The 26,168-nt window shown below is 49.9% G+C and overlaps 2 protein-coding genes across 5 annotated transcripts in view; both read right to left on the bottom strand.

Annotated features, from left to right (window-relative positions):
• Nucleotides 1-9,297, bottom strand: part of SIPA1 (signal-induced proliferation-associated 1) — a 40,284-nt gene extending 30,987 nt beyond the window's left edge. For 2 of the 3 annotated variants that reach the window (XR_008598011.1, XM_054995027.1), the window contains exon 1: nt 3,750-3,787. The gene's annotated coding sequence lies outside the window, so the exon portion shown is untranslated. Of the gene's footprint in view, nt 1-3,749; nt 3,788-9,210 lie in introns of those variants that run through there. The other variant, XM_054995036.1, reaches the window with a different exon arrangement.
• A 943-nt stretch (nt 9,298-10,240) lies between these two features.
• The window catches only part of PCNX3 (pecanex 3), a 35,912-nt gene continuing 19,984 nt past the window's right edge, over nt 10,241-26,168 (bottom strand). For both annotated transcript variants that reach the window (XM_054990488.1, XM_054990497.1), the window contains exons 18-35: nt 25,916-26,021; nt 25,436-25,528; nt 25,003-25,153; nt 24,194-24,341; nt 23,041-23,218; nt 21,366-21,474; nt 20,209-20,338; nt 19,993-20,051; nt 19,552-19,767; nt 19,040-19,293; nt 17,084-17,314; nt 16,259-16,362; nt 16,029-16,176; nt 15,560-15,790; nt 13,592-13,866; nt 13,196-13,392; nt 11,976-12,397; nt 10,241-10,882 (exon numbers count right to left, since the gene is read on the bottom strand). In XM_054990488.1, coding sequence (XP_054846463.1) covers nt 10,691-10,882; nt 11,976-12,397; nt 13,196-13,392; nt 13,592-13,866; nt 15,560-15,790; nt 16,029-16,176; nt 16,259-16,362; nt 17,084-17,314; nt 19,040-19,293; nt 19,552-19,767; nt 19,993-20,051; nt 20,209-20,338; nt 21,366-21,474; nt 23,041-23,218; nt 24,194-24,341; nt 25,003-25,153; nt 25,436-25,528; nt 25,916-26,021 — 3,244 coding nt within the window. In that variant the 3' untranslated portion in view covers nt 10,241-10,690. The remainder of the gene's footprint in view (nt 10,883-11,975; nt 12,398-13,195; nt 13,393-13,591; nt 13,867-15,559; nt 15,791-16,028; nt 16,177-16,258; nt 16,363-17,083; nt 17,315-19,039; nt 19,294-19,551; nt 19,768-19,992; nt 20,052-20,208; nt 20,339-21,365; nt 21,475-23,040; nt 23,219-24,193; nt 24,342-25,002; nt 25,154-25,435; nt 25,529-25,915; nt 26,022-26,168) is intronic.

The following is a 26,168-nucleotide window of genomic DNA, read 5'->3' as shown; positions in this document are numbered from 1 at the left end:
GCCTACCTCAGAGAGAAACAAAGGTTTCCTTTGCACGTTACTAGAAGTGTACATTGCGTACTGCCAAAAAGCACTGAGGCTCGGTGATCGGGGAACCCCTCCACATGCACATACACAAAATAGCTGGGTTACAAAATATCCTCTTCTAGTTTCAAAACTGAGTCTTGTCCTTCATTCAGCGAAGATGTGGGGAGCCCAAAGAACTGCCCTTTTCACTCAGGGTGTGCAGGCACATGCGCAGACCTCAGAGGCGGGGGAAACAAAACACAGGAACTAAAATGGAGTTTAATCTGTTTGGGGTGGGTTGCAAAGGGTGTTAGGACAGAACCAGAGATCAGAGAGTTGGGAAGAGCGGTAGGCATATTAAGGTTGCCTACTGGAGAGGAAAAAAAGTCCTGTCCCTTTTGGAGAGGTTTAATATGCAGAAACGGTTGGTTGAATTTTGCTCCATGGCATGGAGCAAAATAACAGCACCTGCTAATTGTTGCAGCTAAAACGGGTATTAAAGGGATAGTTAGAGGGACCAGTGTAAAAGTTGCCCCCCCATAATAGTACATGCTACAATTCATTCCGAATTGCTAGAGCCCTGGAAATTAGCTTCAGTGCCTCGAGTCAGCAGTATATAATACACTGTAGGAGATGGTGTCTCTCCCTGCATTCGGTGTGCATTTTCTTCAGCACTGAGGACACCCCCATTTGGCATTCACAAGGAAGGGAGGGGCTTCCCAGTCAGGCTCCTCCCCCAGCTCCCACCAGTCAGAGGTGCTCTCCGCACAACACTAAGGACAAAGAGGAGCTCAGCTCTGGATGCTGCTTTCCAGATGGGATGGAGCCTCGGCTAAAATCAAAACCCTTCATTCCGCATGTGTTGCTCTCACTTTCATTTCGGCCGCATCTGTGGGTCAGCCAAAGCACTGAAAAGGGGGCTCCGAGGACACGCCACACATTTAGGATAAAATCTCTGGTAACTCGGAGAGCTCGTCAGCCTAGTTATTTGACAGAGCATCACCACACCCCCATCTGTCACTTCCAGTCAGCATTCAAGGTCCCAGAGGTCAGCCCAGCCCACACAGTTCAGATGGGGCAGGTGGCACTGGTCATGCCCGGTTAGGGAACAACCACTAGCTTAGGAAGAGGGGCACAATTTGGCAAACAATTAATTAGGAGCCAGCTGGTTGAAGCTTGAAAACAGTTAAGGCCCCCCTCCCCCGCCCCATGAAGGTGGCCTGCCATCAAACAGAGAGAAGCCAACAAGACCAGCCATTTTATTTGGGAATCAGGAATAACAAACCAGCTTTTCGAATCTGCTGAAGATACCCACGTGCATCAGCTTGCCCTGGCTTTCAAAAAAATCTGTTGCAAGTATGTACGAATGTCAATTTTCCCCTCTCAGGGTGGGTGGAGCCTGGCACTTAGAAATTTGTCCCCAGATAAGAATACAATATGACTAACTAGCACCAGAGCCCGTTGTGTGAAACAATACAAAGGGCTCTAGCTGTGGGGCCTTGGGAGGACCATGTGCCGTGCCCAAGCTGTGCCACTGTGCCAGGCCGGGCCTTACCGCCGGCGCCATGACCCTTCAGAGGCCTGATGCAGGCGCACCTGAAGGCCCCTCACTGCACCTGTGCCAGGATAAAAGGTGAGTTGTCACCAACACGTCTCATCTTTTATATAGTAGGATGAGGACCTGCACAGAGCCATCTCATTTTCTCCCTCATCCACTATTTCCTCTTTCCCTTCACTGGTGGTTGCCACAGCCTCTTCTCCTTCTCCTGCTTCCTTCTCCTTCTCTTCTTCCCACCCACCAGACAACCTACCTTTATCTGCTCCCCTGTCTTCACTTTCCCTCCCCTTGGTCAGCCTCTTCTCAGGAAAAGTGTGGCCCAGTTAAGTGGTGGCTGATGGCAGCAGTGGGCCAGACGCAGATGCACAGTGGCTGGTGTTGGGCCTATCCCATGCAGGTTCTCCTGCATCAGAGGACATGGCAGAGGAGGGGTACAGTACCTTTTACGGGACTGTTTTGGCCACCAAGTCCACCCTTGCCTCCTCCCCACAGCTTTGCTTTACAGAAAACAAGGTTTGGAAGACTCCGCAATATTGTTTGAGTTGCTGAGCAACCTCCAAGTTGGCATCTGAGAGCTCAGTGGACAGTCTTTTCTTAAAGCTACAGGCACTGTTTTTATTATTTTTGGAACGTTTTAACCCCTCTGTATTTTTTCTAGATTTCTGATTTTTCTGCAAACTTGGGACTTCCTTTAATTTTGTAGAGAAATCCCCTTCCCTCCATCTGTCTAGCTCCATTTTGTTGATCTGTTAATCCACACTTTATAGCCCGGTGTGGAATTAGATATATGATGTTTTCAACTCCAAACAAGAGCTCTGATTTGCACCACCTCTTACACTCTCCTCTTCCTAATATAACAACTCTGCGTTCCGTGCTAACTGTGGAGGTGTGGGGAACAGAAACTGACCTTCTTCTGAGGCCGTCTGCAAGTACAGAAGCATGTTACGATGCTATGAAAGGATCATGGGGCGTGCTGAAGCAGCTTTGGCTCCTGCGCTTCGCGTATGGTAAAGCGCAACATCAAACTTCTGCAAACGATCAAAGATCAAAAAGATCATTTCCTGGCACTAAGGCAGAAAGAGCAGGAGGAAACTTGGCCTGACTAAACAGAGAGGAGTAAGTGAGCAACTGTCACAGACAGCGGGAAATTTCCATCAGTACAGGGAGCCTTTGATAAGAAAGGAAGGCAGAATTTGCTTCTTCTTCTTTTTTTTAAGAAAGGGATTTCTCCTGACACAAGCAGGACTCTGGAGAGGCAGCATACAACCCACCCACCCCATACAATCACAAGAAATTAAACCAAGTTTGATTGATTTAAAGGGGGGGGGACTTCCTGTCGCTATGTCTTCGCAGCAAATGTATCCTGAGTGCATCCAGCCGGCTTCCTGCCCCAGTGGCCTCCCCTCCCCTTCTCTGTCATTCATAATATGCACAGGCCCCATACTTGGGTGCCAACTGGAAGAGATGGCTACTAGAAGGGAAAGCGGGTGGCCTCACCTGCTGGTCTCTAACACACTTGTCATGCTTCAGTGTTTTCCGCACATTTGCACAGCGTAAAAATGTTATTTTCTGGCCATTTCAAAGCCAGGTAAGCCATCCATTCCTAAAAGGGGAAATTTTTCATGCTTGTGGAAACGGCATGAAGAAAATCTGACCGCGCTGACGGAGACAGGCGCATGCTACTCTGGTATCGCACTTTACTGTGGGTGCAAAGGAGAGAACTGTCACTTCGCAAGCTGTTCTCACAAATGACGTCAGTGTTTTGCATCTCCCACACCTGCAAACTGAGAGCAAAAGCCCTTTCAGCTGAAACGCATATCTGGTTTTATGACCGGACTCTTCTACTTGTTCTCCCACAGTTAACAACTCTCACAATCAACACGGTCCAGCCACAAAGGCAGTCACAAGGCTGCGCACACAGGACCCACTGGGGGAAACAACATACACACAAACGCGCACACAAGACTCTCCACACAGCCGAGAGCATACAGGTGCCCTTCACAGAACAGTGTTTGCAAAGCAAATAGTTCTAGGTGGGTCAGGAAAGTAAGCCAAGCTGCACACTACAACTGTCAGAGTGGACTGACCCACAAAATTATCCCAAATAATGTTTTGCTGGGTGCATCTGCACCGCTGTAAACAACCTAAAAATCTTTTTGATATCCAGCCTGCTCTGGGTTCTTACCGGTCGCCCCACAAGCCAAAGGAAGAGAAGCTGCCATCACAGCCTCATGCGGCTGCTTTACGCACTAAGGGAAGGGAAGAAAAGGCTTAGTATTTAGAGGAAGGAAGCAGCCGTTAGGCACAACATACATTCAGCGGCTGGGGGAGCAGGAGGCGGGGAGTGTAGAGCGCTGGAGAGCAACGGAAGGAAAAGACAAAGACCTTGGTGACAGAAAAAAACAGGGTGTGTGTGTGTGAAATAAGGCGTGAGGGGGCAGAGAAGGGTCTACCGAAGAACACCCCAAGCTGGATTCTCTTGCAAGAGGGGTGATTTTTTGTGGGCCTTGCCGGTCTCATCTACCAGGCTGTGGCCCCTTCATAAAGCACCTCCCTCCATATTCAAAACTCCACTTCCCCAATAGTGATCTTCCTCACCCTGTCCAGAGAATCAGTATCTTTTGCTGAGAGGTAGCAGTCCGACCTGGCCTGACAGCGCCGCCGCGGTGACACGCTTCCTGTAGCGCAGGAAGTGTGGCGCAAACTAGACCAATCCCCCCCCAACTCAGCAACATTTGTATTTCTTCCTCTTCTCACCCCCCCACCTCTCACGCAACATCCTCAGGAAAGAGCTGGGCCTTGCCGTAAATCCTCCCCCCCCCCATTGTGCTGCACACAGCTCCTGTCCATTTTATCCAGGCCTCACCAGGATCACACCACCATGTCTGAGGCGACGTCCATCTCCTGCTCCCTCAAATCTAACAATTTGGGTGCCCCACAGACTGATGGGGTTTTTTTTCTTTTATCTTGTGTGTTGCTGGGGGAATGATGAAATACTAGGAGGAGGGGAAGATGCTACCAGTGTCCCTCAGCTGTGGCCTGGGTCTGTACTGTAGTGACAATGTCCCCCCCCACCAATTCTAGCCTCAATCCCTTCTGTAGATCTATGGTCATGCAAAAGGGCCCTTTTGCAGCTGGATTTCCAAAAGCAATGAATGAGAGGCTTTCTGCTTCTGCCAGGGGGGAGGGGGGAGGAAAAGGCCACCGAGTGCCATTTGGGCTGCGTCAGCCCCCGGCGGCCCTGCAATCTGGACAGGGAAGCATTGAGAAGTCCCTGGCAACGCTCTGGGAGCAGCCTGGCAATTGTGCGGCTTCTCTGCAGCCCAGGCATCGTCCTCCACCCCACCCTAATTTTAAAAACACTCCAAGCCTGTCTTCAGAGCAGCCCCCCCCCCATGCTGAGCTTTCTGTACAGCCAAGTTCCACAGGCACCTGCCAGCATTTCGATATGGCCAGCAGTTCTGCCCCTTGCTCATTCCACCTGATCCAGAGGGCAGTGACACCCAAGCCAGCGGCACAATTTTTATACCAAGCTCACTTAGAAGAAACATCGGTTGCTACCTACTGAGAAACTTCTGTCCTTTGGAACCGATAAGAGCAGCTGCCTGAAGGTGAGAAGTCAGTTTTATTTTATATATATTTTTGTATACTCTGATTTTGTCCCCAATGGGGATGCAAAGTAGCTTACAGCTTCATTCTCCTTTTCTGCTATTTTATCCTTGCAACAACAACCCTGCGAGGCTGAGAGTGATTGGCCCAAGATCTTCCACGGCAGAGCGGGGATTCAAAACCGAGGCTCCTCAATCCTAATAAAACACTCTAATCACGACACTGGGCTGGCTATTCCGAATCCCAAAAACATTACTCAGGGTTCTACTATCTGACTTCTCTCCCCAAAAAACACCTGTGGAGAGGAGGAAACAATGGGGAAGGAAGATGTTAGAAGCAAGGGGGGGGGTCTCCTTAGTCCTTCCTTTCCCTATCTGGCCCCCACCCCAAACATCCACTTCTTTTGCCCTCCCAATTGAACCCACTCACCATCATTTCTTTGGACATTAAATGGGAGTGAATATTCCCAGGCTCCCACAAACATCCTGTTTGGCCCAGAGAGATGGTTCACACATGCACAAATATATATATATATATATATTCATTGCTGATCCGAATGCTCAACGCTTTGCCTGGAAGCTATGCAGACTGACTTCACTTAGAGGTCTGCAGGACTGCCCAAGTTCTCTCTGGGTGCTTGACCAGTGATGGCTCATTCAGACATGCAAGCCATTGTTTGATGCTGCGCTGATCCAGTGAAAAAACCCTGCATGTTTGAACCAGCCCTATGTCATGAAGAGACATGAACGTGAGAAGGTGAATGGCGCAGAGATTGCAACCCAAGTTTAGTGAAAGAGCTAGGCGAGAGTGGTGGCTTTTTTACATTCTTGTAATTCATCCGGATTAAAAATGGGAAAATCTGATGAACAGTGTACAGAATGCCAACCAGTGGGCTTTCACTCCCCTTATTTCCACAGCTAACAACATGCAGGGATAAAATCTTCTTGGCCAGTGTCTTCTCCTATTGCACCTTTTCTAAACTAATTTATTGTTGTAGAAACAGCACAGTGGTTTAAAGACAATCAAAATTTCCTTTTACATACAAATGAAAAACATTATCTGTGGAACTGACCGCTACAAGCTGCATGGGAAGACAGTGGAACTGTCAGTGTGTGTCTGAGTAGCTGGGTGATTCAGTTACCCTTTAACATGCCAGTGCCAAGAACAGCTAGCACAGGGGTCTGCAAATGGGGGTGTCCGGAGACAAACACAGTCCAGTAGGGAACCAAATATGGATCTTTAAAACAAAAGAAAGAAAATGAAGGGATACTAGAATAACCAGTATGCGAAAGGACTGGCAGGCAGTGATTCTGAGGGGGCAAAAGAGCTTCTTAAAACTGAAGTATTCTGGAAGGGCTTCTTACACAGGCAATAGAGCTGTGCCGTAAGGAAATGGTTCAGAGAAGTGTTAGTAAATGGATAAGTATACTCAGGGGTTTTTTTCTAGGAAAAGAGGTGACGGAACTCTCAAAAGGGAAATGAGGAAGAAAAACACAGAATTCTTCGAAATGATATTATTTTCTCACACTATTGCTAAGTATTTTCAAGAGGTGCCGGAACTCTCCACCACATTCCCACTGAAAAAAAGCCCTGAGTATACTACTGTGTACTGCATGTTGCTGTACGCTCCTACTGGATAGTTGTGTTGTTTAATATATCATATCAATCTGCTTATACTTTCCGCTTCCCCCCACCTCAGTTGTGTCAGATTTCTACTTGTTTTCAAATTTCTGCTATCCTGATCCTATTGTATTGTTTACTGAACGTCTCAGATTGTCAATCATGTTGATTTACACTGTGTAATCTGCCTCAAGTCTCAGTGAACAAGGTGGACTAGAAATAAAATACACAGAGAAAAAGAAAGGGTAGAGGTGAACTGTTGCCAAGACTCAATGTGTGAAGCATGCAGAAACTCCTGGCAGTACACTAAAACAATTGTACAGGTGCTCTTGTGTACCTCCCTGTGTGTTACTTACTAATAAAGGGCTTGCAGCAATGTATAGTTTCCATTATGCAAAGAGGCTTTCTGATACTGTCTGTTGATCTCTTGCTCCGATTTTCTACGTAGATTGCTTTCTTAATAAAAAAATAATTGCTGACCCCTGAGCTAGTAGGTTTGGTCAGGCCTCAGCGTTAGAGTTTGCTTTCAAACACTAAGGGCCCATGGCAGGATGCGTGAACTTGAAGTCACTATTAACCATTCCAGAGTGTGTTCAGAGTGGCTAGAAGGACGCGAGCATGCGCACCTGAATTTACAGGGCAGAAACCTGGATTTCCAAAAATAGCCTCTACTTCGTAGTAGTGGGTGGATTCACTCTATAATTTCTCAATTAGGTTCCTTCGTGACGAGGCATTTCCTTCTACACCAGACTAATTACTTTTTAATTTAACTCCCCCACCCACCAAAACAAACAGAAGAGCTCCGATCCCATAATTGGAGGCACACAGATTAGAATCTCTGCTGATTACCTCTAAAGTGCATTCCAGAGACCCCTTCGTGAATCTCGGCCAGCTCTTAGAAATCTCAGAAATTCTTTTGTTCGGAGCCACCATAAAGATGAGCTTCCCCTGCCCCTTCCCAGGCACGAGTCACAGGATCATTATCATGAACCTACCTGCACATTTCAGCCAAATAAATTAAGCTCCCACTCATCCTAATCTTTCACAGGTTAGAATCACTCACTGCCATTTCCCCCAAAGATTACCTAAATGGCAAATCAATTACTCTTAAATGAGCAACGTCCACCAGGAAGATCTCCTATGTCGGCCTGACTGGCAGGAAAGCAGAGATATTTCTGGTGGAAGAGGCCTTGCTTATGAACAAAAGGACTGTATGGAGCTGTAAGAGATCTTAGAACGGAGTGCTGGCTGAAACAGAATCATCTTATCCTGTTTCTAAACCATGCTTATGCTAAGACTCTGGTGAACCTCCAGGGGGAAAAGGAGATCCGTGAGTGAAAAACCACTCTGGTTTATAGCTCTGTGCCCTTGACAGTCCTTGGTCCCTGCCTGGCACTGCTAAGTGGAAGTCAGTAAGGCTCACACGGAGACAGAAGGAATGATCAGAGAGTGATGGGCGCAAAGGAGTTGCTGCTATGCATTATCTGGTCTTGTGCGCATCAACACAATGGCCAGCGAGAAAGGATGTTGCTTTGAACTGACCTGTAAACTAAATTAGCAGCCCCATCTGTGTTCGTCTCTCCCCCCTAAAGGAAACAAAAATAGGTATTTTTCTCTGATCAGCCTCATAGATTTGAGTTTCCATCCTAAATGGGATTTGGGGATCTTCACCATTATGAATACTAAGGCAATCTCCTAAGATATACAAAAAGGAAGGTAGGCAGTGGGGCGCATGCCCTCCTGAAAAGCACAGCCTCTGCCCTGAAAGCCAGATGCTTGCCGACAGGCCAAATTCCGAATCATATGAGGAAGAGCGTTCTGTACATGCTCGTGTTCAGCTACAGATTTCTCGCCAGTATTCCACCGACAAGGCTTGGAGAAATTCGGAGCCTACTCTGACCTGCAACGAAGCTCTGGCACAGATTTCATCAGGGTCTTTGGCACACAATAGCCATGGTGGGCTGCCGTGGGCACCTTCTCGGGTGCGCGCCCGTCGCCCTTTCCTGCCCGCTCTTGTGTCGCTGAACTCTGCTTTCGTAGGTTTTGTGTAGCGAGCGCGCTGCAATGCACCGTATTGCCGGTCATTTTTTTTAAAGGGGGGGGGAATGCTGTCACGTTGCAACGTGCACCATAGTGTGTCAAGATGCGCGCCCGTGTGCCTCGCCTGGTCGGGCCCTGCCTCGCGTGCCGTTGTCCAGTGGGGGGTCGACCGATGCCCTTAAACCGCTTTTCAAATCAATGCAAGATCAGCACCCGCCCGCCCCCACCCATTTGGAAAGGCGGCGTCTCCACGCTTTCGGACCGTTGCACCCCTCCCAGTCCCGGATCCCCCCCTCCAATCTCCGCCTGGATCCCCGATCCACGTGCCGAAGCGCGGCCAGGGCGCACCGAAAGAAGTAAGCCCGCTCCTCACCTACCTCAACACGCCCGCTGTGGCTCCAGCCCGCGCGATCGGACGCCGCCGCCAGCCCCGCGTGTCCCCTCCCGGGCCGGCCGCCCGCCCCCGCTCCTTGCCGCCCTGGCTCCGCCCTCTCCTTCCTCCTCTCAATCGGGGGCGGAGAGACCCAGATTGAGGGGGGCGGCGGCGGCGGAGCGCTTGGCAGCGTCACGCAGCGGAGGAGACGGCCGGCCGGGGCAGGCGCAGGAAAGGGAGAAGCCGGGCGACAGCTGGCCTGGGGCTGAGCCCGCCCCGCCCCTGGAACTCCGCTGCACGCCCAGGCAGAGGAGCACGGAAGGCTTCGCGTTGAGGTTGCCAGCGCCTGACCTCGTTTGGAAACATTATCAGAGTGCGCAAAAAGGCACCCTCGGGCGGCCTGGAGGCATTGACTTCTCCGCCTACCTCCGCAGTTGGGTCCCTCGAAAATTTTTCCTGCGCCCCCCCCCCCACCGGAAGACTACCCTCCCTCCAGCAGCTCCTCGCAGCACACAAAGGGTTGAACGCATTGACACTAAATTAGGATCAGGGGGCACAAGAGTACATGCAGGGGCATAAACCAAAACAATGGACTCCTAAAGAAGACCAGGCCTTTGCACCCACAGGCCTCCTTAATTCACACACATAGGATCCAGTTTGGGCTCTGGCCAATGTTCTTCTCTCTCCTTCCTTCGAGCCCAGCAAGAAAGCATAATCTTCATTTGAAATCCAGCAGGTACAGTATATATGGGGCTACAGTTGAGAGACTAATAATCAAAGCTGGTTTAAACAGACTCTTCCCCCTCCTTTCCTAAACAGCATCCGGTGTAAGGAAAACCCGAAGCCTAATCTGCCCCCCCCCCCCCCGCAACCAACTTTAAGGATTATATTGAGGAAGACACACCACTCTACCGGAAGCCTTCAGCAATGAAGATGGGGACTCAAAGGCTTTGCTCCTACACAAATGGGAAGTGAGAACTCCCGCTTCTTACGAACACATGAATTCAGCACAAACATCATTTAGTCTTCAAAACATTGTGCAATGTTTTTCCCCCCTGTATTTTTAATTTTTATACCAACCAAAAATCCAGGATTTGGAAAAGGGGGACAGGGAAAAACAAACAAACAAAAAAATCCCAAGGAACAACAACAAGAGCAAAAAGAAATCTTCCTTGAGTGTCACCAACATGAATTTGGTGTCCAAGATGGGTCCCATGTGGGGCAGGAAGAGGGGGCAGTGCATGGGGTCCTCCCCTCTTTCATGTCCCAAAAGGTCAAGCCTGCCCCTGCAGGCAGAGGGGAAGGGAGGGGGAATGGGGGCACAGAAGGCTGCAGCGGTCAAGGAGCCCCCACTCCCCTTATTGCTGTCCATGGTCCTGAAGGAACAAGGAAACAGGATTTTTGGAAAGGGGGTGGGGGAAAGGAAGAAAGTCTGACGGGACCAGCCCGTGGTTCTGCTGGACACTGAGGGGCCCCCCTCCCCCTCAGTACTGATGTTCCAGAAGCGGTTGTGCAGCTGCAGGGCTATCTTCTTCCTCTCGTTGCCGACCCCACTCTGCTACGGTAGGGGCAGGCTCTGGTTGGGGACAGCTCCCGCAGGTTGTAGTCAACAGTTCTGGAGGTGATGGGGTGAGAGCGTCGCTAATGCCTTCAGGGACTGGTCCCGGGGTAGGGGGCTGTAGAGGAGGGAGAAAGACCTGTGTTAGTCTATCAGATTCATGGGTGAGATGTGTTTCACAGCATTAATTTTTTTACAGATGTTCGGAAAAGAAAAAAAAGGAGATGGGAATATAGAACTTCACACTTTGGAGGCTGTTAAATTAAGCCTCTCATTTGAACCAAAAAGCTTTGTACTGTATCTCATATAGAAATTATGCTGTCTGTATTCCTAAAATAGTATATAACTACTGCATATTCTCTCCTCCTCCCCCCAAATACCTTAACAGATGAAAAACAGGCTTTGACTTAGGGACTTAAGAATGGACTCGGAGGAGGATAGAAGGGTGAGGGGATCTAGTCGAGGATGAAGTGGGAAAGGGGGGGGAAGGGTTGCATTGCAGCAGAAGGGATTTATCCTAAGTTGCTTCCTTTTAAAGACATTAACCCAACCAGCTAGCCAATCCTGCTCCTGCCCTTCAGACACCCCTGCCTGCCATTATGGGGGAGGAGGGAATCAACATAATAGCTTCCTGTTAGCACTAATCAGATTGCAGCCCTAAGGACACCACCATACCGAGTCTGCCACCTGGAAAGGGTATGAGGTGTGAGGGCACTTGCGTAGAGAAGGTGCGGAGTTGTGTATGCACAAACAAGTGTGCACATCAGAGCTTAATGTGTGCAAGGGCTCACTCCAGAAATATGTCAACTTTAATAAATAACGGAAGACGGGCGTTCTTGAAAATGTACAGACCAGCTTTTTCTCTTCTCTGTTTCTCATTAACGTGAGCTACAGGTCTTCACGTTAGAGAAACTTGGAAGACTAGGAAGGCCACAACCAAGACCTGCTGATTTTCCACCTGTGCTCTTGGCCGTGGGGTAGAACACAACACGGAAAGGCCTGGGAACACTGGTCTGGATTCAGGAACAATTCACTGGGTAAGGACTGCTGACCTAAACACAGGCCAGCCTGGGGGTTTTCCAGGCCAGATTACCAGAGGAATATCTAAGATTAAAGTGGAGGCAAGCCAATACTGTGTCGCCTTTGTGGTCTGGAAAGGGGAAAAAGCAAGCAAATATGCTATACTGGGAGAGGGAAAAGAGGATACACACCTGAGGTTTAGGACTCCCCCCAACGGCCACTGTCCCCACTGCAGCAACAGCAGAAGGCGATAAAGAAGAATTCTCCTTGGCACAGGCTGGGGGTGTTCCAGGTGGGACGTCGATCTCGCCCCCAGCCAGCCCGTTCAGTCCCTTGCGGCTGGGCAGGCTCCATTTGCCACAGAGGCCTTCATAGGCAAAGGCAGAGGGAGTTCCAAGTCCCGGGCGGAGAGGCAGAGGGGCACGTCCAGTCCCCTCGGCCACGGAAGCCAAGGAGCTGGCACACGAGAGCTGGCTTCCCAAGAAGTGTGGGCCAGGGGGCCAAGATGCAGCTGGGGTAGGCAGGGGCCGTCCATCACCCTGGCTCAACAAGGGGGCCGGCTGGGGCTGGACCAGCCAGCTTTGGCTCTGAGGAGGAAGGTTGGACTCAAGTCCTAATGAGGGAAGGAGAAAAAAAACACAGGTGTCAGGCTGCCTGAAAGTACAAGGCCGCAATACACCTGAACACATGCAGAGCAGCTTCCCCTCAGTACGGTGTAAATGCAGCTGGCAAACGAGGCTGAAGGGAGAAGCAGCCAGGAGATTTCCCAGCAGGCTTGAACCCTGGGGCATACCGCAGTTTAGGAACTGAGCATGGGGAAGACACCTGCTTCCCATGGCAAATCCTACTAAGACCTCCAGAAAACCAAGGAGAACCAGACCATGTCAGTGCCAAGCACCCCTGCCCACCTTGCCCCTTGCTGGTAGTCGGGGGAAGAAGGCTGAGTGACACATCAGCACGCAAGGGGTAGCAACAGACTTTGGAGTCCAGAGTGCCCGAATGTTAGAGACGCAGTAAATGGTAAAAATTCAGCCACCCTCTCCCTGCATGGGCCTGGGGTGGAGCTGCTTTAAAATCATATGGCCATTCCAGCAGCAAGACAGCAACCAAATGTCCAGACACCTTGTGCTGTCTGTGAGAGAGGTGAAAAAAATATCAGGTCAGGAGGGCTGGAAGAAAGAAAGCAAATACTAGGGCTTGGGAACAGAGGGAGTGTGCGCTAACTGAAATGCTCTATGACTTTGAAAAAAGCAATTTTTTTTCCTCTCGAAAACTTGCTTTTGAAACTGATGAACTCCCATCCTACTCTCACTCCCCCAAAGAGCTACCTCATTAACCCAGCCAATGGCATCCCTGGGGTGTCTCCTCTCCTCAAAGTCACATGGGATCAAACTTCAGAAGGCCTCCATACCTGCCTGAGGCTGGGCGGTGGTGACTGCAGGTTCAAGGGGATGTGTAGCCATCGGTCCAGCACTGTGGCCAGTGCTCCCATGGACCTGAGACCCATGGACTGTGGGATTATTGCTGAGGGAGGAAGAGCCGCCACCACAATCTGAATCCTCGATGTTCCCTCCACTGTTGCAGCCGGCCCCACAGCCTTTCTGCAACCTGCAGAGCAGAGGGGAAATTGGGTGGGGGTGTGTGAAAATGGTCCTCACCTGCTACTGCCTCCCCCCCCCCCCCGCCCCATCCTGCTGCTCTTGCTGGACATCGGAAGCCCATCCCTAACCTCCACATCCAGCATTTCAAGGGCTCTCAGAGACTGGAAGGTTCTCCTCCTGTCCTCCCTGTTGCACAAAAGCCTCACCTCTCCCAACTCCGTATGAACCAGGCAGAGATATTGTGCAAGCTGATGGGGCCTCCCCACAGAGAACGCAGCTGTGGGTGGCTGCCGGCGTAGGAAGTAGTGAGGGGTGAGACATAGATAGGGTAACCGATGGGCTGGTCGCAGGAGGAATTGATCATGTTGCGCAGGGCTTGTTTCGCATTCTGGATGCTGCCACGCTCCGGGTTCCGGTTCCGGAGAAACACAAGCTCCTGCTGTTGTCCGGCCCATAGACCCCGCACACACTCCCGGTTCACCTAAGAGGCAGACAGGAGAAGCAGAGTCACGCCACAAGGCTCGGATTCAAAGAAGGGATTGATGGCATTTTACATCTCACCTTTCTGCCGTCACAGATGTGCTGGCACAGGTTTCCCGGGAGGTCTCCCTCCCAAATGCACACACCTGCTTAGCTTCAGAAAAGATGCTGCATCATGCGCTTGCCAAACACACACTGCTTAGTTTGCGATTTCTTTGCTTCAAAAGTTTCTGGACTGGGAATTGCTGGACAAGACCCAAGTGAACACACTTGTCATGGAAGACAAGCACCACTTATGCCAATACTGCAGTTCTGGATACTTCTCAGGGCTCTGGATATACGTGTGCAGAGATTTCCTGGCCATTCGGGCTTTGCTGACCCAAACTGTTCCAGTTTCCCACAGATCAGGCTATTCTTACAGGTTAGGCATAGTTCCCCCTCCATTTTATTGCCAAAAGTTAGGCTAAGAGTGGGTGGCTGACACAGTCATCCAGTAGGCGTCCACAGCAGAGTGGTGATTCAAATCTGATTTTCCCAGATTCTAGTTCGACACTCTAACCCAGTATGCCACACTGGCTGGGAAGGAGCTTGGCCCGCCTGTCACATCTTCCCACCACTTGGACTGCTTGGCTGTGATCACTAGAGGCTATTTTCTCCCCAGGCAAGCTACTAGCTTCCATTCAGCCAGAGAACAAGCGAAGTAAGAGATTTACAGCCTGGAAAATCTACAACAACTAAGAGATTTACTGATGTTCTCTGTGGTCATCCTGCCAGGTTTCCATGGCGTTTGGAGGCAGAACACACACTCTGTCCTCTCTCCTGCAACTTTGGAGGGTACTCCCCCATCACACTTTTCTGATAAAAGTGGGGGAAATCATCTACTCCCCCACTCACACATCTGGGGTTGTCCTCCCCTCCAGGAATGCAAAAACATCCCTCTACTTTACTGGTGGCTTCATTCCATTGCCTTAATGGTTGGCACATGCCACTACAGCTATAGTGGTGGAAGAAACATGGTGTGGGAAGGTGCTTGTGGAGATAAACAGTGAATTACCAAAGAGTGCAAAGACTGCTACGCTCCAGAGGATAGGCAAGTAGCTTCCTGTTTGCTTATTCTTGAACATTAGCGGTACAGCACTAGGACCGCCTCACAACTTGGACTGCTGAGGTTCAGGGGAAGGTCAGCAGGAAGCCACTACAAGTCCGAATAGTACAAGGAATGGTACAAGCCCAGAAGGGAGGTAGCTCTACCTCTCCCCTCTCTCTGTGCTCTGTGGGGAAAACTCATGCTTCACATTCTCTAGGATCCTGCAGCCTCTTAAGAACTCAAGAGCAGGTTACATTCCTCATTCCCTTCTGCCCCAAGCCCCCTTTCTTTGCCCTCAGCATTCAAGCCACTGTTCTCAGGCGGACTTTCCTATCACTTACTATCTGCGTCTTTTAACTGGACATCCTGAAGATAGAACTGGGGACCTTGTCCATGCCAAACAGGTGCTCTACCCATTGAATAACTCTGCCCCTCCCCTTCAACAACACTTCCAAGATGGGCTGGTTCTTACATCCTCAAACTGTAAGACCACTTTAGGTGGCCAGGGTTGTCTTTCCACCTACTTCTGCCCCTTCCAGCCTGGCTCCGCCCAACCAGCCCCAAACCAAGTTTTAATGTCTTCAGAGACTTGGAGATTTTGACCCACCTTGATGACCCGAAATCCGAGGTAGCGCTTGTTGAGCATGATAATCTTGTACTCGTCACTGGCGTCGTCCATCACGTGACGCAGGGCCAACAAGGCGGGTGTGTTGGTGAGGATGGCACTGCGCCAGGCTGGATCCCCCTCGTGTGAGATCACCATCTTCTCCTCGTTAGATTTTATGGCGTCGTACAGCACAGCTGGGTCATCATACTCATCAGGGGAGGTGAAATGATCCTTGAAAGGGGAGGGAGGCATCATGTTGGGGGGGATCCCTTTTCGACCTCTGGAAAGGATGTCACCAGACAGCAGCCCTCTTTCCTTGGTCTTGTGTTGCTTAAACATTTTCATTCCGGGACAACATGGGGAATTTCTACCTTTTTAAAATGCTTGCCTAGAGACCCTCCTCCTTCCCTTTTAAGGTCTCCTGACCTTACCTAAAGCAGGGAGGAGGGGATGGGAAAGCAGAGCACACCTGATGTAGTTTGAGGGACATGCGCACCCCAGGTGCCACCACTTGGTGTAGCAGATCCATGTCAGCGAAGACCCACTCATCACGGGGTGACGTGATTCGAAAGTCTCCCTTGAAGAGTGCATGCAGGCCATACAGGAAGGGCTCCAGGCTGCAGAGAGAGGTAGGATGCATAAGAGAACACGTAGGGAGGAGGGAGTCAAGCATTTGAAGGAGTGGGGAGAAGATTTCACCTGGCTGACATGCTGTGGGAGGCAGTGCCTAGTGCCCGACGACCCAGGATACACAACCCAAAGCACAGGGTGACCAGAGGGGAGTTCCATTCCCGTCCCACTGCCTGCAGAGAGAGAGACAGAGACAGATTGGTAACAGCAGTATGAAAGGAAGTACATGAAAGAAAACAGAATCAGGCCTTGAACCATCATCTGATCAGGCCACTCTGTCCTACATCAGGTGAGGGGTGCTTCAAGTCTAGACTAAGAGATGCTTGAGAAGACGCTGGAGGATTCCTGGTCACTTTTCTGCACTGGCAGACCCTTCTCTTCCTTTCCAAGTGCCTGACCAAACTTTCCTACCTGTCTGAGCCTCAAAGAAGCCACCCTGTTGCCTCTCTTCTTTCCAAAACTTTGTAGATTTATTGGAAACGGCCACAGTGTCACCAACAGGCCAATGGGGAAGGAAGCCCGGCATCTGAGCTAAATGTGAACCAGGACTCTACCTGCCCACCTCCGTTTTAAATGTCAGGACTCAGGCCTGTGTTACATGTACTGGCAGAGATCACCATACAGGAGAAACTCTTCCCTCACAGAGAAACCTGCAATAGCTTATAAAGTAACAAAGTAGGCAGGCACTAAGTTCTATCACAACAGAGTGAATGAGGAGGAGGATCTATCCATGATGGGGATCACAGGTCCCATACTGGGAGTGAGGGAGACCAGAAGCAGCCTTCCCCTGCATTTGGGATGAGGAAAGACTTTCATCAGTGCAGCCCGGCTGAGCCCCAGTGCCTCTCGTTTAAGAGCCTGGACCCCTCTCTCCATCCTGCTGCAGCGGCCCACCTTCTCCCTGCGCCCAGCACAGTACTGGATCCAGTCGAGGTAGATGTTGCAAAAGGAAGCCAGGGTGATCCCTGCCATGCGGTGGTCATAGTCCTCATCTATGTTGAGGTTGAAAGTGGGGTCGCTGTCTGCGTAGTTGAGAGAGGTGCAGGGCCGCAAGGCTTCCTGGATCCCCTCATTGCCCAACCAATCCTCCAGCTTTGGGGAACAGGTCACGTAATAGATGATGCTCTGCCAATGAGGAAGTGGTCGATGGGTGGAAGAGAAAGAGAGAGAATGATGTTAGCACTGTGTGTGTGGCTTACCACGGCTGTTTTGTGTGCAAGCCTCCACTCAGCCTGGGAAGCGCTTCTCAAAACTTTTGTACTTCAAGATAAAACTCTCAGTAACAGAATCCTGACCAACAGCCTGGCTTCTGTGAAGGAAGGGAAAATTAGTTTTTTGCTCTGATGGTTGGGGAGAGGCCACGGTTCAGTGGTAGAGCAGCTGCTTTGCAAGCAGAAGGTGCCACATTTAATCACTGGAACTTTTTCCAGTTCAATAGCTCAGGGAACAGGTGATGGGCAAGACCTCCGCGAGCTGCTGCCCATCAATGCACACTATATAGACCTTGATAGACTAAAGGTCTAATGCAGTGGAAGGCAGCTTCACGTGTGTGCACACATGGCTTTCCAGAGGGACAGAAGAGTGTGAGGCACTGTGTAGGAAACTGATTCAGAGGTGCAGAGGGGCTAAAAACTTGAGTGAATGGCCTAAGCTCCATGTGCACAACTCACGCAAAATGGCTGAAGAGAGGGAGTCAGTGGAAATGGACTGAGAAACAGGACCCTATGGGAGGGCCCAGCAGACACATCTGAAGAACAGAAGGATAGAGGAGATGGGAAGGAAAGGCATGTATCTCCTCCTCCATCTCTTATCTCCAGCACAGTGAAAATGGGAGCTTGAAGTTTTCTAGGGCAGGTCCTGAACAATCAAGTTAAACAGTCCCGAAGCCTTGTATTCTTGGCAACCCCCAGCCCCCATTTCTGCCGTCTCAGCCAGGCAGGCAAAAGAGGATTTTAACTCCTCCCTGATGGGTCACCAATGGCAAGTCATGATTGGTGCTGGCAGTATGGCCTGTGTGTTGTTGTGGGGTGGCTCAATGGCACGGCATACACACAGCATGCCAAGAGCCCCAGGTTCAATCTTGGGCACCTCCAGTTAAAAGGCTCTCATGCAGCCAGGTGTTGACAAAGACCCTTCTTTGCCCGAGACCTCTGGGAGATGCTGCCAGAAAGACACTATAAAGTAGGATGGACCAATGCATAAAACACCCTCCTTTGAATTCCCTGAGGAGAGGGCCATGGCTCAGTAATCTGCTTGGCATGCAGAAGGTCCCAAGTTCAATCCCCAGCATCTCTAGTTAAAAAGATCTGGCAGCAGGTGATATGAAAGATCTCTGCTGAAACTTTGGAGAGCTGCAGCCCGTCTAAGTAGACAATACTGACCTCGATAGACTCAAGGGTCTGATTCAGTATAAGGCAGCTTCATGTGTTCAAATGGGTGGACAGACAAGGGAACTCTGGAGAAAGCAAGGTAAGGAGAGAAGGGGCAGAGCATACACATGGAGGTGGGTGTGCCTGCAGGAGGGCTCTGAATTTCATGTATTGATCTGAACTAAGCAGCCAAGTTGATGACTGCAGATCTGCAATATATAGAGTTAGGCTAAAAATGGACTCTTGTCTTTGGTAACCAAAGTGCTGCAAAACTGGGAAGTGCATGCACTCCACCATAAGCTTCTTCAGAAGGATCCACAAAATATCGTTTTACTTCCTTTGTAACCTCTTACAGCATGAAGCAGGAATTGAAGTGCATCAGCTTCAATGCTGCGATAAGAGCTCCAAACGCACATACTAATCTCCAGCTCCCTGGAGGAAAGGAGGCTTTAAAAAACAAAACTCCCCCTCCCCTCCTCACCTTGACATAGTAAGTGATGAGGATTTTCCGCAGATCAAAAACCTGGAGCATCGAAGCAGCATTATTGTCACTGATGCTGTAGCCCTCTAAGACGTACTTGGTGGCCGCTACTTCCCAGGCCAGCCAGCGCTGCCCAAAGGCAGCATTGAAGCTCAGCATGCGGGGCAAGTGGCCTGGCTCACAGCAGCAACAGCCCTCATCCTCTTCCACGCCCTCTGTGATGGCCTCCACTTCTCTCTGCTGGCAGTACGTACCTGGACAAGAGCAGAAACCCCCCACATGTGCTACAGGGTGGATTTAATAAACGCAGACACTCCTACCAGAAAACTGCCATTGCAAAATGCACATCTCGCAACTGGAGGTCACTGTGATTCCGAGGTAAACACCCTGAGGTAATAACCGAGTAGGAATCACAGGGGAGTTTCAGCCACACAGCTCCTTGGTACCTTGAGCTTCCCCCAGGACTACTATTTCCCTCTCCCACCCTTGCCACAACGTCTATCTGTACCTACCACGGAACTCAAGGCCTCGCAGTTGGAAAGTGACCAGGCCATTGCCAATCTCAATGAGATGGACTAGGGCATTCAGGTAGTCCGAGGCAAGGATGAAGCAGTCCCCCGTGGCATAGTTGCCCCAACGCCCTAGCAGAAGGTCCCCACAGAGAGCGTGCTGCAGCGAGCGGGTCAGGTGCTCGTAGAAGATGGAGTTCAGGTTGTTGTCATCAGCGCCTGCCAAAAAGGCACATACACCAGTTTTGAAAGGTATTTACAGATGGGCTTGATACTACCTTAAATTATACCTTCTCAGAACCTCTGCGATGCAGTGCACCAGCTCTGTTCGCAGTTCTCTGAGTGTGCACATGAGAGGGAGAGATGTGGAGGATGCTGTCTTCACACAAGGACTGTCTTTTCCCCTCCCCAACCGCGGGTACCACTGTATCATCTGAAACACACCTGGGTTACGGTCAAGCTGTGTGGCCAGTCTGGTGTTGGAATGATCAACTCTCTTGGTGCTGAGAAGCAGGAAAGAGGGGCAAAGTTTAAGACCTATGCAAACTCAAACACAGAAAAACCCACCCCAGGGAACAAGCGGCACAGCACTTTGTTAGGGGATGCTAGCACTGTGCCCCCACTCCGTCCTCAGAGGAAGGAACAGGCTGTCTTACTCACTTGTAGTCACGTTCCCAAAATTTGACAGGACGGGCATAAGACATGATGAAGACGGCACTGCCCAGCAGCGGGTTGAGGGGAGTGGAGAACAGGGCGGAAAGGACAGCCTGGACAAAAAGCATGGCTGAGTCTGGGCAGATGGCGGTTAAGGAAACACCAGGGCAGGAAGCAAGATGTAACCCCAAGACCTACACGAAAGGATGAGCTCACTGGGCAGCCCCTGGACAGGACCAGAGCTCTGTTCTCCCCGTCTCCCAGCCCCTTACTCCTTCTCTCTGTTCTGTGCTTAAAAAGTAAAATTATATACTGAACTCAACTACCTAAGAAAAGCTGAATTCTAGCACCTGCATCACAATTTGCAAACTGAGCGAGCAGACATGCAACTTCTGCCTGTTTTGCAGAACTTGCTCTGTCTGTGGAAGGAGCTCTACCATGTCACGTCCTTCCTTCCTACACTGTTAGTGAAATCCTAAACAGAGTTACTTCAGTCTAAGCCCTTTGATTTCAATGGGCTTAGACTGGAGTAACTCTGCTTAGGATTTCACTGAGCAAGTCTTACCAGACTGGTGCCTTAGACTGTACTAGGCATTAATCAGACATTCCAAGATGCTCTTTCACAGCCACAAGGACTAGAAACTTGCTTGTTTTAAATGAAACTTGAAAGCCATAGGAAGCAAATACTACATTCTGTGATCTTTTTATGACCGAGAAACACAGAACAGACAATCCTAGTGACAGCGATCATTCCCAGAGGTTTGCCCCCCCCCCATCTGACACCAGAGGTATCCTGCTGAATATGGAAGCATAACCTCTAGCTGCTTTGGCCAATAATTTACGAAGAGACCAATCCAATGCAAATCTAATCTGAGCCTGCTTACTCAGAGAGCGGGCTAGAAAATTATATTAAATAAATAAATAAAAATAAATAATCCTTTTAAAAGTGACTTATGCTGTCGCTACAACTTCCAGTGGCAAAAAATTCTATAGGTTAATTAGACATCTAGCCACCGCCTGCATTCCAGTTTCATTTGGATGATCCTGATGGTCCTGTGTTAAAGAGGCTCCACTCTTCATGCTCATTCTCCTCGTACCATACGCCGTCCTGGAAACCTTTACCCCATCTATTCCTCTCCATCATTATGAGGACAAAAGGATACGAGGCACCGCGAAAGGCTGAGCAAAGGCATGGAAAGCTGAGCCCCACGTGATCTGCCAGGGAGCAATGTAGGTGAGCACAAACCGGAGCTTGTACAGGAGATCCCACAGCTGGAAAGGAATGGTGGGGTACAAAAGGAAAGAGAGGTTTACACAGAAAGTCAGCAGGGATCAAATCCGTTTAAGAGAAGTCGGAGCAGAGCACCTGCTGCCTGGATAGTCCAGGCAAGCCCAGTGTCATCAAGTCTTGGAAGCAAAGCAGGGAGGCCACCAAGGAAGACAAAGGTCACTATGCAGAGACAGACAATGGCAAACCACCTCTGTTAGTCTCTTGCCCTGAAAACCCCAGCAGGGATGGCCAAAAGTCAGCTATGACTTGACGGCACTTTCCACTACAAGGAGCAGAGCGATTTCCCCTGAAGGGATTCAGTGCAAAGATGCGGGAATCATTTAGACCTGGGAGGGAATGCTGCCAGATAAATGTCCAGAGCTACCTTGCAGCTTTGAGTGGATTGCGGAAACTAGGCATCAGGATGTTAGAGACCATTTTCCAAAAGCACACGGAAAAAGAGTCTAGTGTTTAATAGTTGCTTCACAATCTAGGGGATCCTTTTGGTGCACCCCAAGGGCCTTTGTGTGTTCTGCACACAAAGGTGTACAATATGTGCATTCCCCATCACTGCAAGTCACTCGTGAAACTCTCTGCTATTTGAAATGTGGCGCAGCATGCAGCGCAAGAACTGTAGCTTTTGATAAGGGAACTCAAAAGCCCTTCGTAGTGTAGAGAACACAGCTAATCATTCTTAAAAGACCTTTGCTTACTTCCTGTTAGTTCCTACCTTTAAAGCCTAAATGGTTCGGTACCGGGGTATTTAAAGTGCTGCCTGCTTGTCAGTAAAAGCCAAGCAACAGTGGCCCTTTCTCTCCTTGAAATAGGTGTGTGTGGCGGTGTGAACGAGGAATAAGGACTATTTTATGAAGGCATCTTAGCTTCTCACAGTTGTTTGCCCGTCTATTACATTTTTATAACACCAGCTGAAAAAAATCTATAATTTGACCATGCCTCTGGTTCCCCCCCCCGCCCTCCCCCCGGGTTTATGCCCTCATGTTTCAACTACTGCAAAATTGTTTAATGTGTTGCTGATTTTACTTACTGTTTTATATAGCTTTTATTTCAGGTATGTAGTATTTCAGAAACTTTTTAGTTGCCATGAGCATTTTTTAATGAATTGTGTGGCCAATGAAATGAATGAATGAATGAATGAACGAACGAACGGTGATGAGTGTCTTGGCTGCAGAATCCTGGGGTGGGGTGTGGAGGGCATGTGTTGATGCATGAGACGGATGGCATTGATGAGCTCCAGTGAACCAGAAGTGAAGGCTAGATGGGAAGGGCAAGTTCTCCAGGATTTTGAAGAATCCTGCTTGCACAAAACGCAGATTAAACACAAAGCACGTTTTTTTAAGGGAGGGTCAGGATGCAAACAACGGCTGCCTTCACTAGCAGAAGCAAGCCACCAAGTCTCTGCAGACCTCCTTTTGAATGTCACTGATCTGGTATCTGTGTCAACCGATTTCTGATACGTGCACTGAAACAAATGGGTGCCCTATCAAGCATTATCTTAATTCCTCAGGCCCCTGAGTGATGCTGTGTTCCCCACCGTCCAGCACACACACCTTGCTGAAGAGAATGGACATGACGAAGTAGTCGGTGAGGAAGCCCTCCGAGTAGTGCTTGTAGTCGAACTGGAAGAAGAGGACGGTGAAGCCCAGCGTGACATACTGCTGGGGAGGACAACAGAAAGAGCAGCGCAGGAGCTTCATGCCTGCAATGGTGACGAGAAGGGCACGGCAACTGGGATGGAGGGAAGGGGAGAAAGGAGAAGGTACTGACTGGTTTTTAAAAAAAGGGAATCCTGGAAGTCAAATCCAATGTACTGCTGTTCAAATACATTTTTAGCTTACCTCTTTAGTCTCCAGAATGCTGCTCAGCCCCTCGCAAGTGGGTTTTGTGATTCTGCCTGCTCCAACACACAGCTCAAATGGGCTTTTGCAACCAGAAGAGCTACAGAGCTTGCTCTTTGTAAGAGAACTGAAAGGTCCAGATGCCCAATTCCAGACCAAGTTCTGTGTTTGTGCAAAGCAGTCACAGGAACACAAAAGCACAGTCAGCCATGTAGGGGCAGGCAAGAAAAATGCAAAGCACACAATTCAGCACACTGAGAATCCCAGCAAGTGTGCAGTTCTTGTACATGTAAGGGATGAGCTCGAGTACTTCAGAAGCCCAAGAGGAAGGAGCTGAGCAAGGGCAACTTATAACACTAATTACATTCAATTATATACCACCCTTCAGGACAACTTAATGCCTGCTCAGAGCAGTTTACAAAGTATGTTATTATTATCCCCACAACAAAACACCCTGTGAGGCTGAGAGACCTCCTAGAAGCTGTGACTGACCCAAGGTCACCCAGCTGGCTTCCAGTGGAGGAGTGGGGACTCACACCCGGCTCTCCAGATTAGAGTCCCGCGCTCTTAACCACTACACCAAACGGACTCTTCTGCAGCACCAAACTCCAGGAGCCTGCAGCAACTCTCCCCATAACCAGAAGGGCACAACCCTAAAATCTTTCTTAACTGCTGCAATTTAATAACAGCTGCAGAGTTCCGGAGTTCCTTCTGCAAGACTTTTAGCAGAGGATTTGCAGCGCCCCTCGTGCAGCCTCAGATCCCTTTCCAGCCTGCAGAGCTGGCAGTCGCTTTCAGAGTGCAACCCCCCCCCCCCCCCGCAAATCCCACAGAACAGGACAGCATTTCAAATAACAGCACCTACTAGATGCAAAACTTGTCCTGCCGTGGGGTGCTGACGAAATGGGCATCGATGGTGAGGGCATTGAGAACCACGGCTGGGTAGATGAAGTACTTCTCCACACACTGGAGCCAGGCATAGAGCTTCTCAAACCACATCAGCTGGGCAGCATCTGAAGGGGAGAGGAGGAGGAGGTCTGCTGTGGCATCCCCTTATCTATTAACTTCCAAAGCTGCCACATCACAAATCAGACCACCCAACACATCATTCCTGCTCTGACTGGCAGAGGGCGGCGACTGAGGGCTTACGCAGAGAACAGCCTTGCCCCAATACCAACTGAGATGTCAGGAACTGAATCAGAGACATTCTGCATGCAAAACACGTACTCTGTCACTGAACCCTCCTATGGCAGCTTCACAGCAGAAGGGTATACAGAGCACATTTATGTCCTACAAGGAACACCCCCCAAAAGCTAAACATTGATAAATACATACAATAATAAAAGCTAGAACACTGCTTAAAAAAGAAGAGAGGATCACTGAAGCCTAAAAGGAGCCTTCCAGAATAGGCAAGTTTTACATCAGGAGGCCTGATGGAATGTGAGTTAGGGGACGGAGGCCCACAATGTTGGTTTATGGACGGGGAAGGAGACAGACGTGCAAGGGTTCTATACTACCTCCAAGTTCTGCTCTCATGTACAGACAGACAAAGGCACACTTTCTTCCATGTATGTCCCCAGGGGTGAGCTGGGAGGGAACATGAACACCCATTCCTGAAAGTAAGGAAAGGGGCTCACTCCCAGGCACAAACATACCCCCCTCCTCAATACTTACTGCGCACTTCGAACTGGCTGTACTCCCGTGGCTTCAGCACAGGTTGGGAGAGACAGAACCAGGGCAGCTGCTTCCGTAGCTGGGGCAGAAGGTAATGAGTGAGGAAGCCCACCAAGCCTGCCAAAGCGTAGAGCACGTATCCTAGAACAGACTGAGCACAGCACAGTCAAAGAGACAGGGCTTGAAAGGGAGCAGACACAAAGATACAACTGAAGCAACTGTGGCTCAAGTGCAGGTGACAGAATCCTCTGTGCACTTGGCCAGTATGCAGCCACCACCGACCTCAGCTGCAGCCACCACCGACCTCAGCTATTTCACTTGAGGCATATTCAGAAATACCTCAAGATGACACACAAAGGCCTGTGTAGCCGGTCCCCAAATGTCACCAAACCCACACCCTCCACCTCTATTGCACTTGGCTTCTCAGGAATACCTCAAGAGCGATGAAGACTGTGCTGGCACTGATAGCAAAAGTCAAGACAGCAATGACCAAACACATAACGAGGTCTGAGTGCAGGATCTCCCTCTGGGGTATGGTGAGGATGAGACAAAACGAGAGGAAGAAGTAAGAGGCTGGGACTTTCAGGATACCCAGCCCCCTCGTCCAAGGACAACCAGACCCTCAGCTGGCACCCTCCCCCACCTCTTCCTCCCACCAAGCAGCCCTCCAATTTCTCCAGGCAACTTTTCTTCTTCAAAGCCCAGCCCAACTTTCCATTACTGACTACTATCTCTGCCCATATATATATAAATATATTTGTTTACTGTCCTATTTTGGCTTCATTCCCACCATTAAAACCAGAAACCAGGAATTAGGTGGCAGGCCAAATCCTACTTGGCCACCGCCTGCGAGCAGATCCAACCTGCCTACGACGATTCCACACCCCTTCCCAGCTCCCCAAAGTCCCCTCACCAGAGAGCTGCGCAGTTTCTCAGGCAGTGGGTCCTTAACTCCGACAGGGGGGCTTTCCACATTGCGGTTTTCAAACTCAGGGAAGAGTTTGGTTCGGATCAAAGCCCTGGCGGGGGGGGGGGGGGGGAGAGGACACGCTCAGTGAAACCCCAGCAGTCTTGTTTCCCCCCATCCCACCTCACACTCATTTTGGGAGTCTCCCGCAATTCTCTCCTCCCTCTCACTTCCTAGAGATGAGAACATCTGGCAACAC

The sequence above is a fragment of the Eublepharis macularius genome, chromosome 1 (genome assembly GCF_028583425.1).
Source record: "Eublepharis macularius isolate TG4126 chromosome 1, MPM_Emac_v1.0, whole genome shotgun sequence".
NCBI classification, from domain to species: domain Eukaryota; kingdom Metazoa; phylum Chordata; class Lepidosauria; order Squamata; family Eublepharidae; genus Eublepharis; species Eublepharis macularius.
This window is presented reverse-complemented; position numbering and strand designations above follow the sequence as displayed.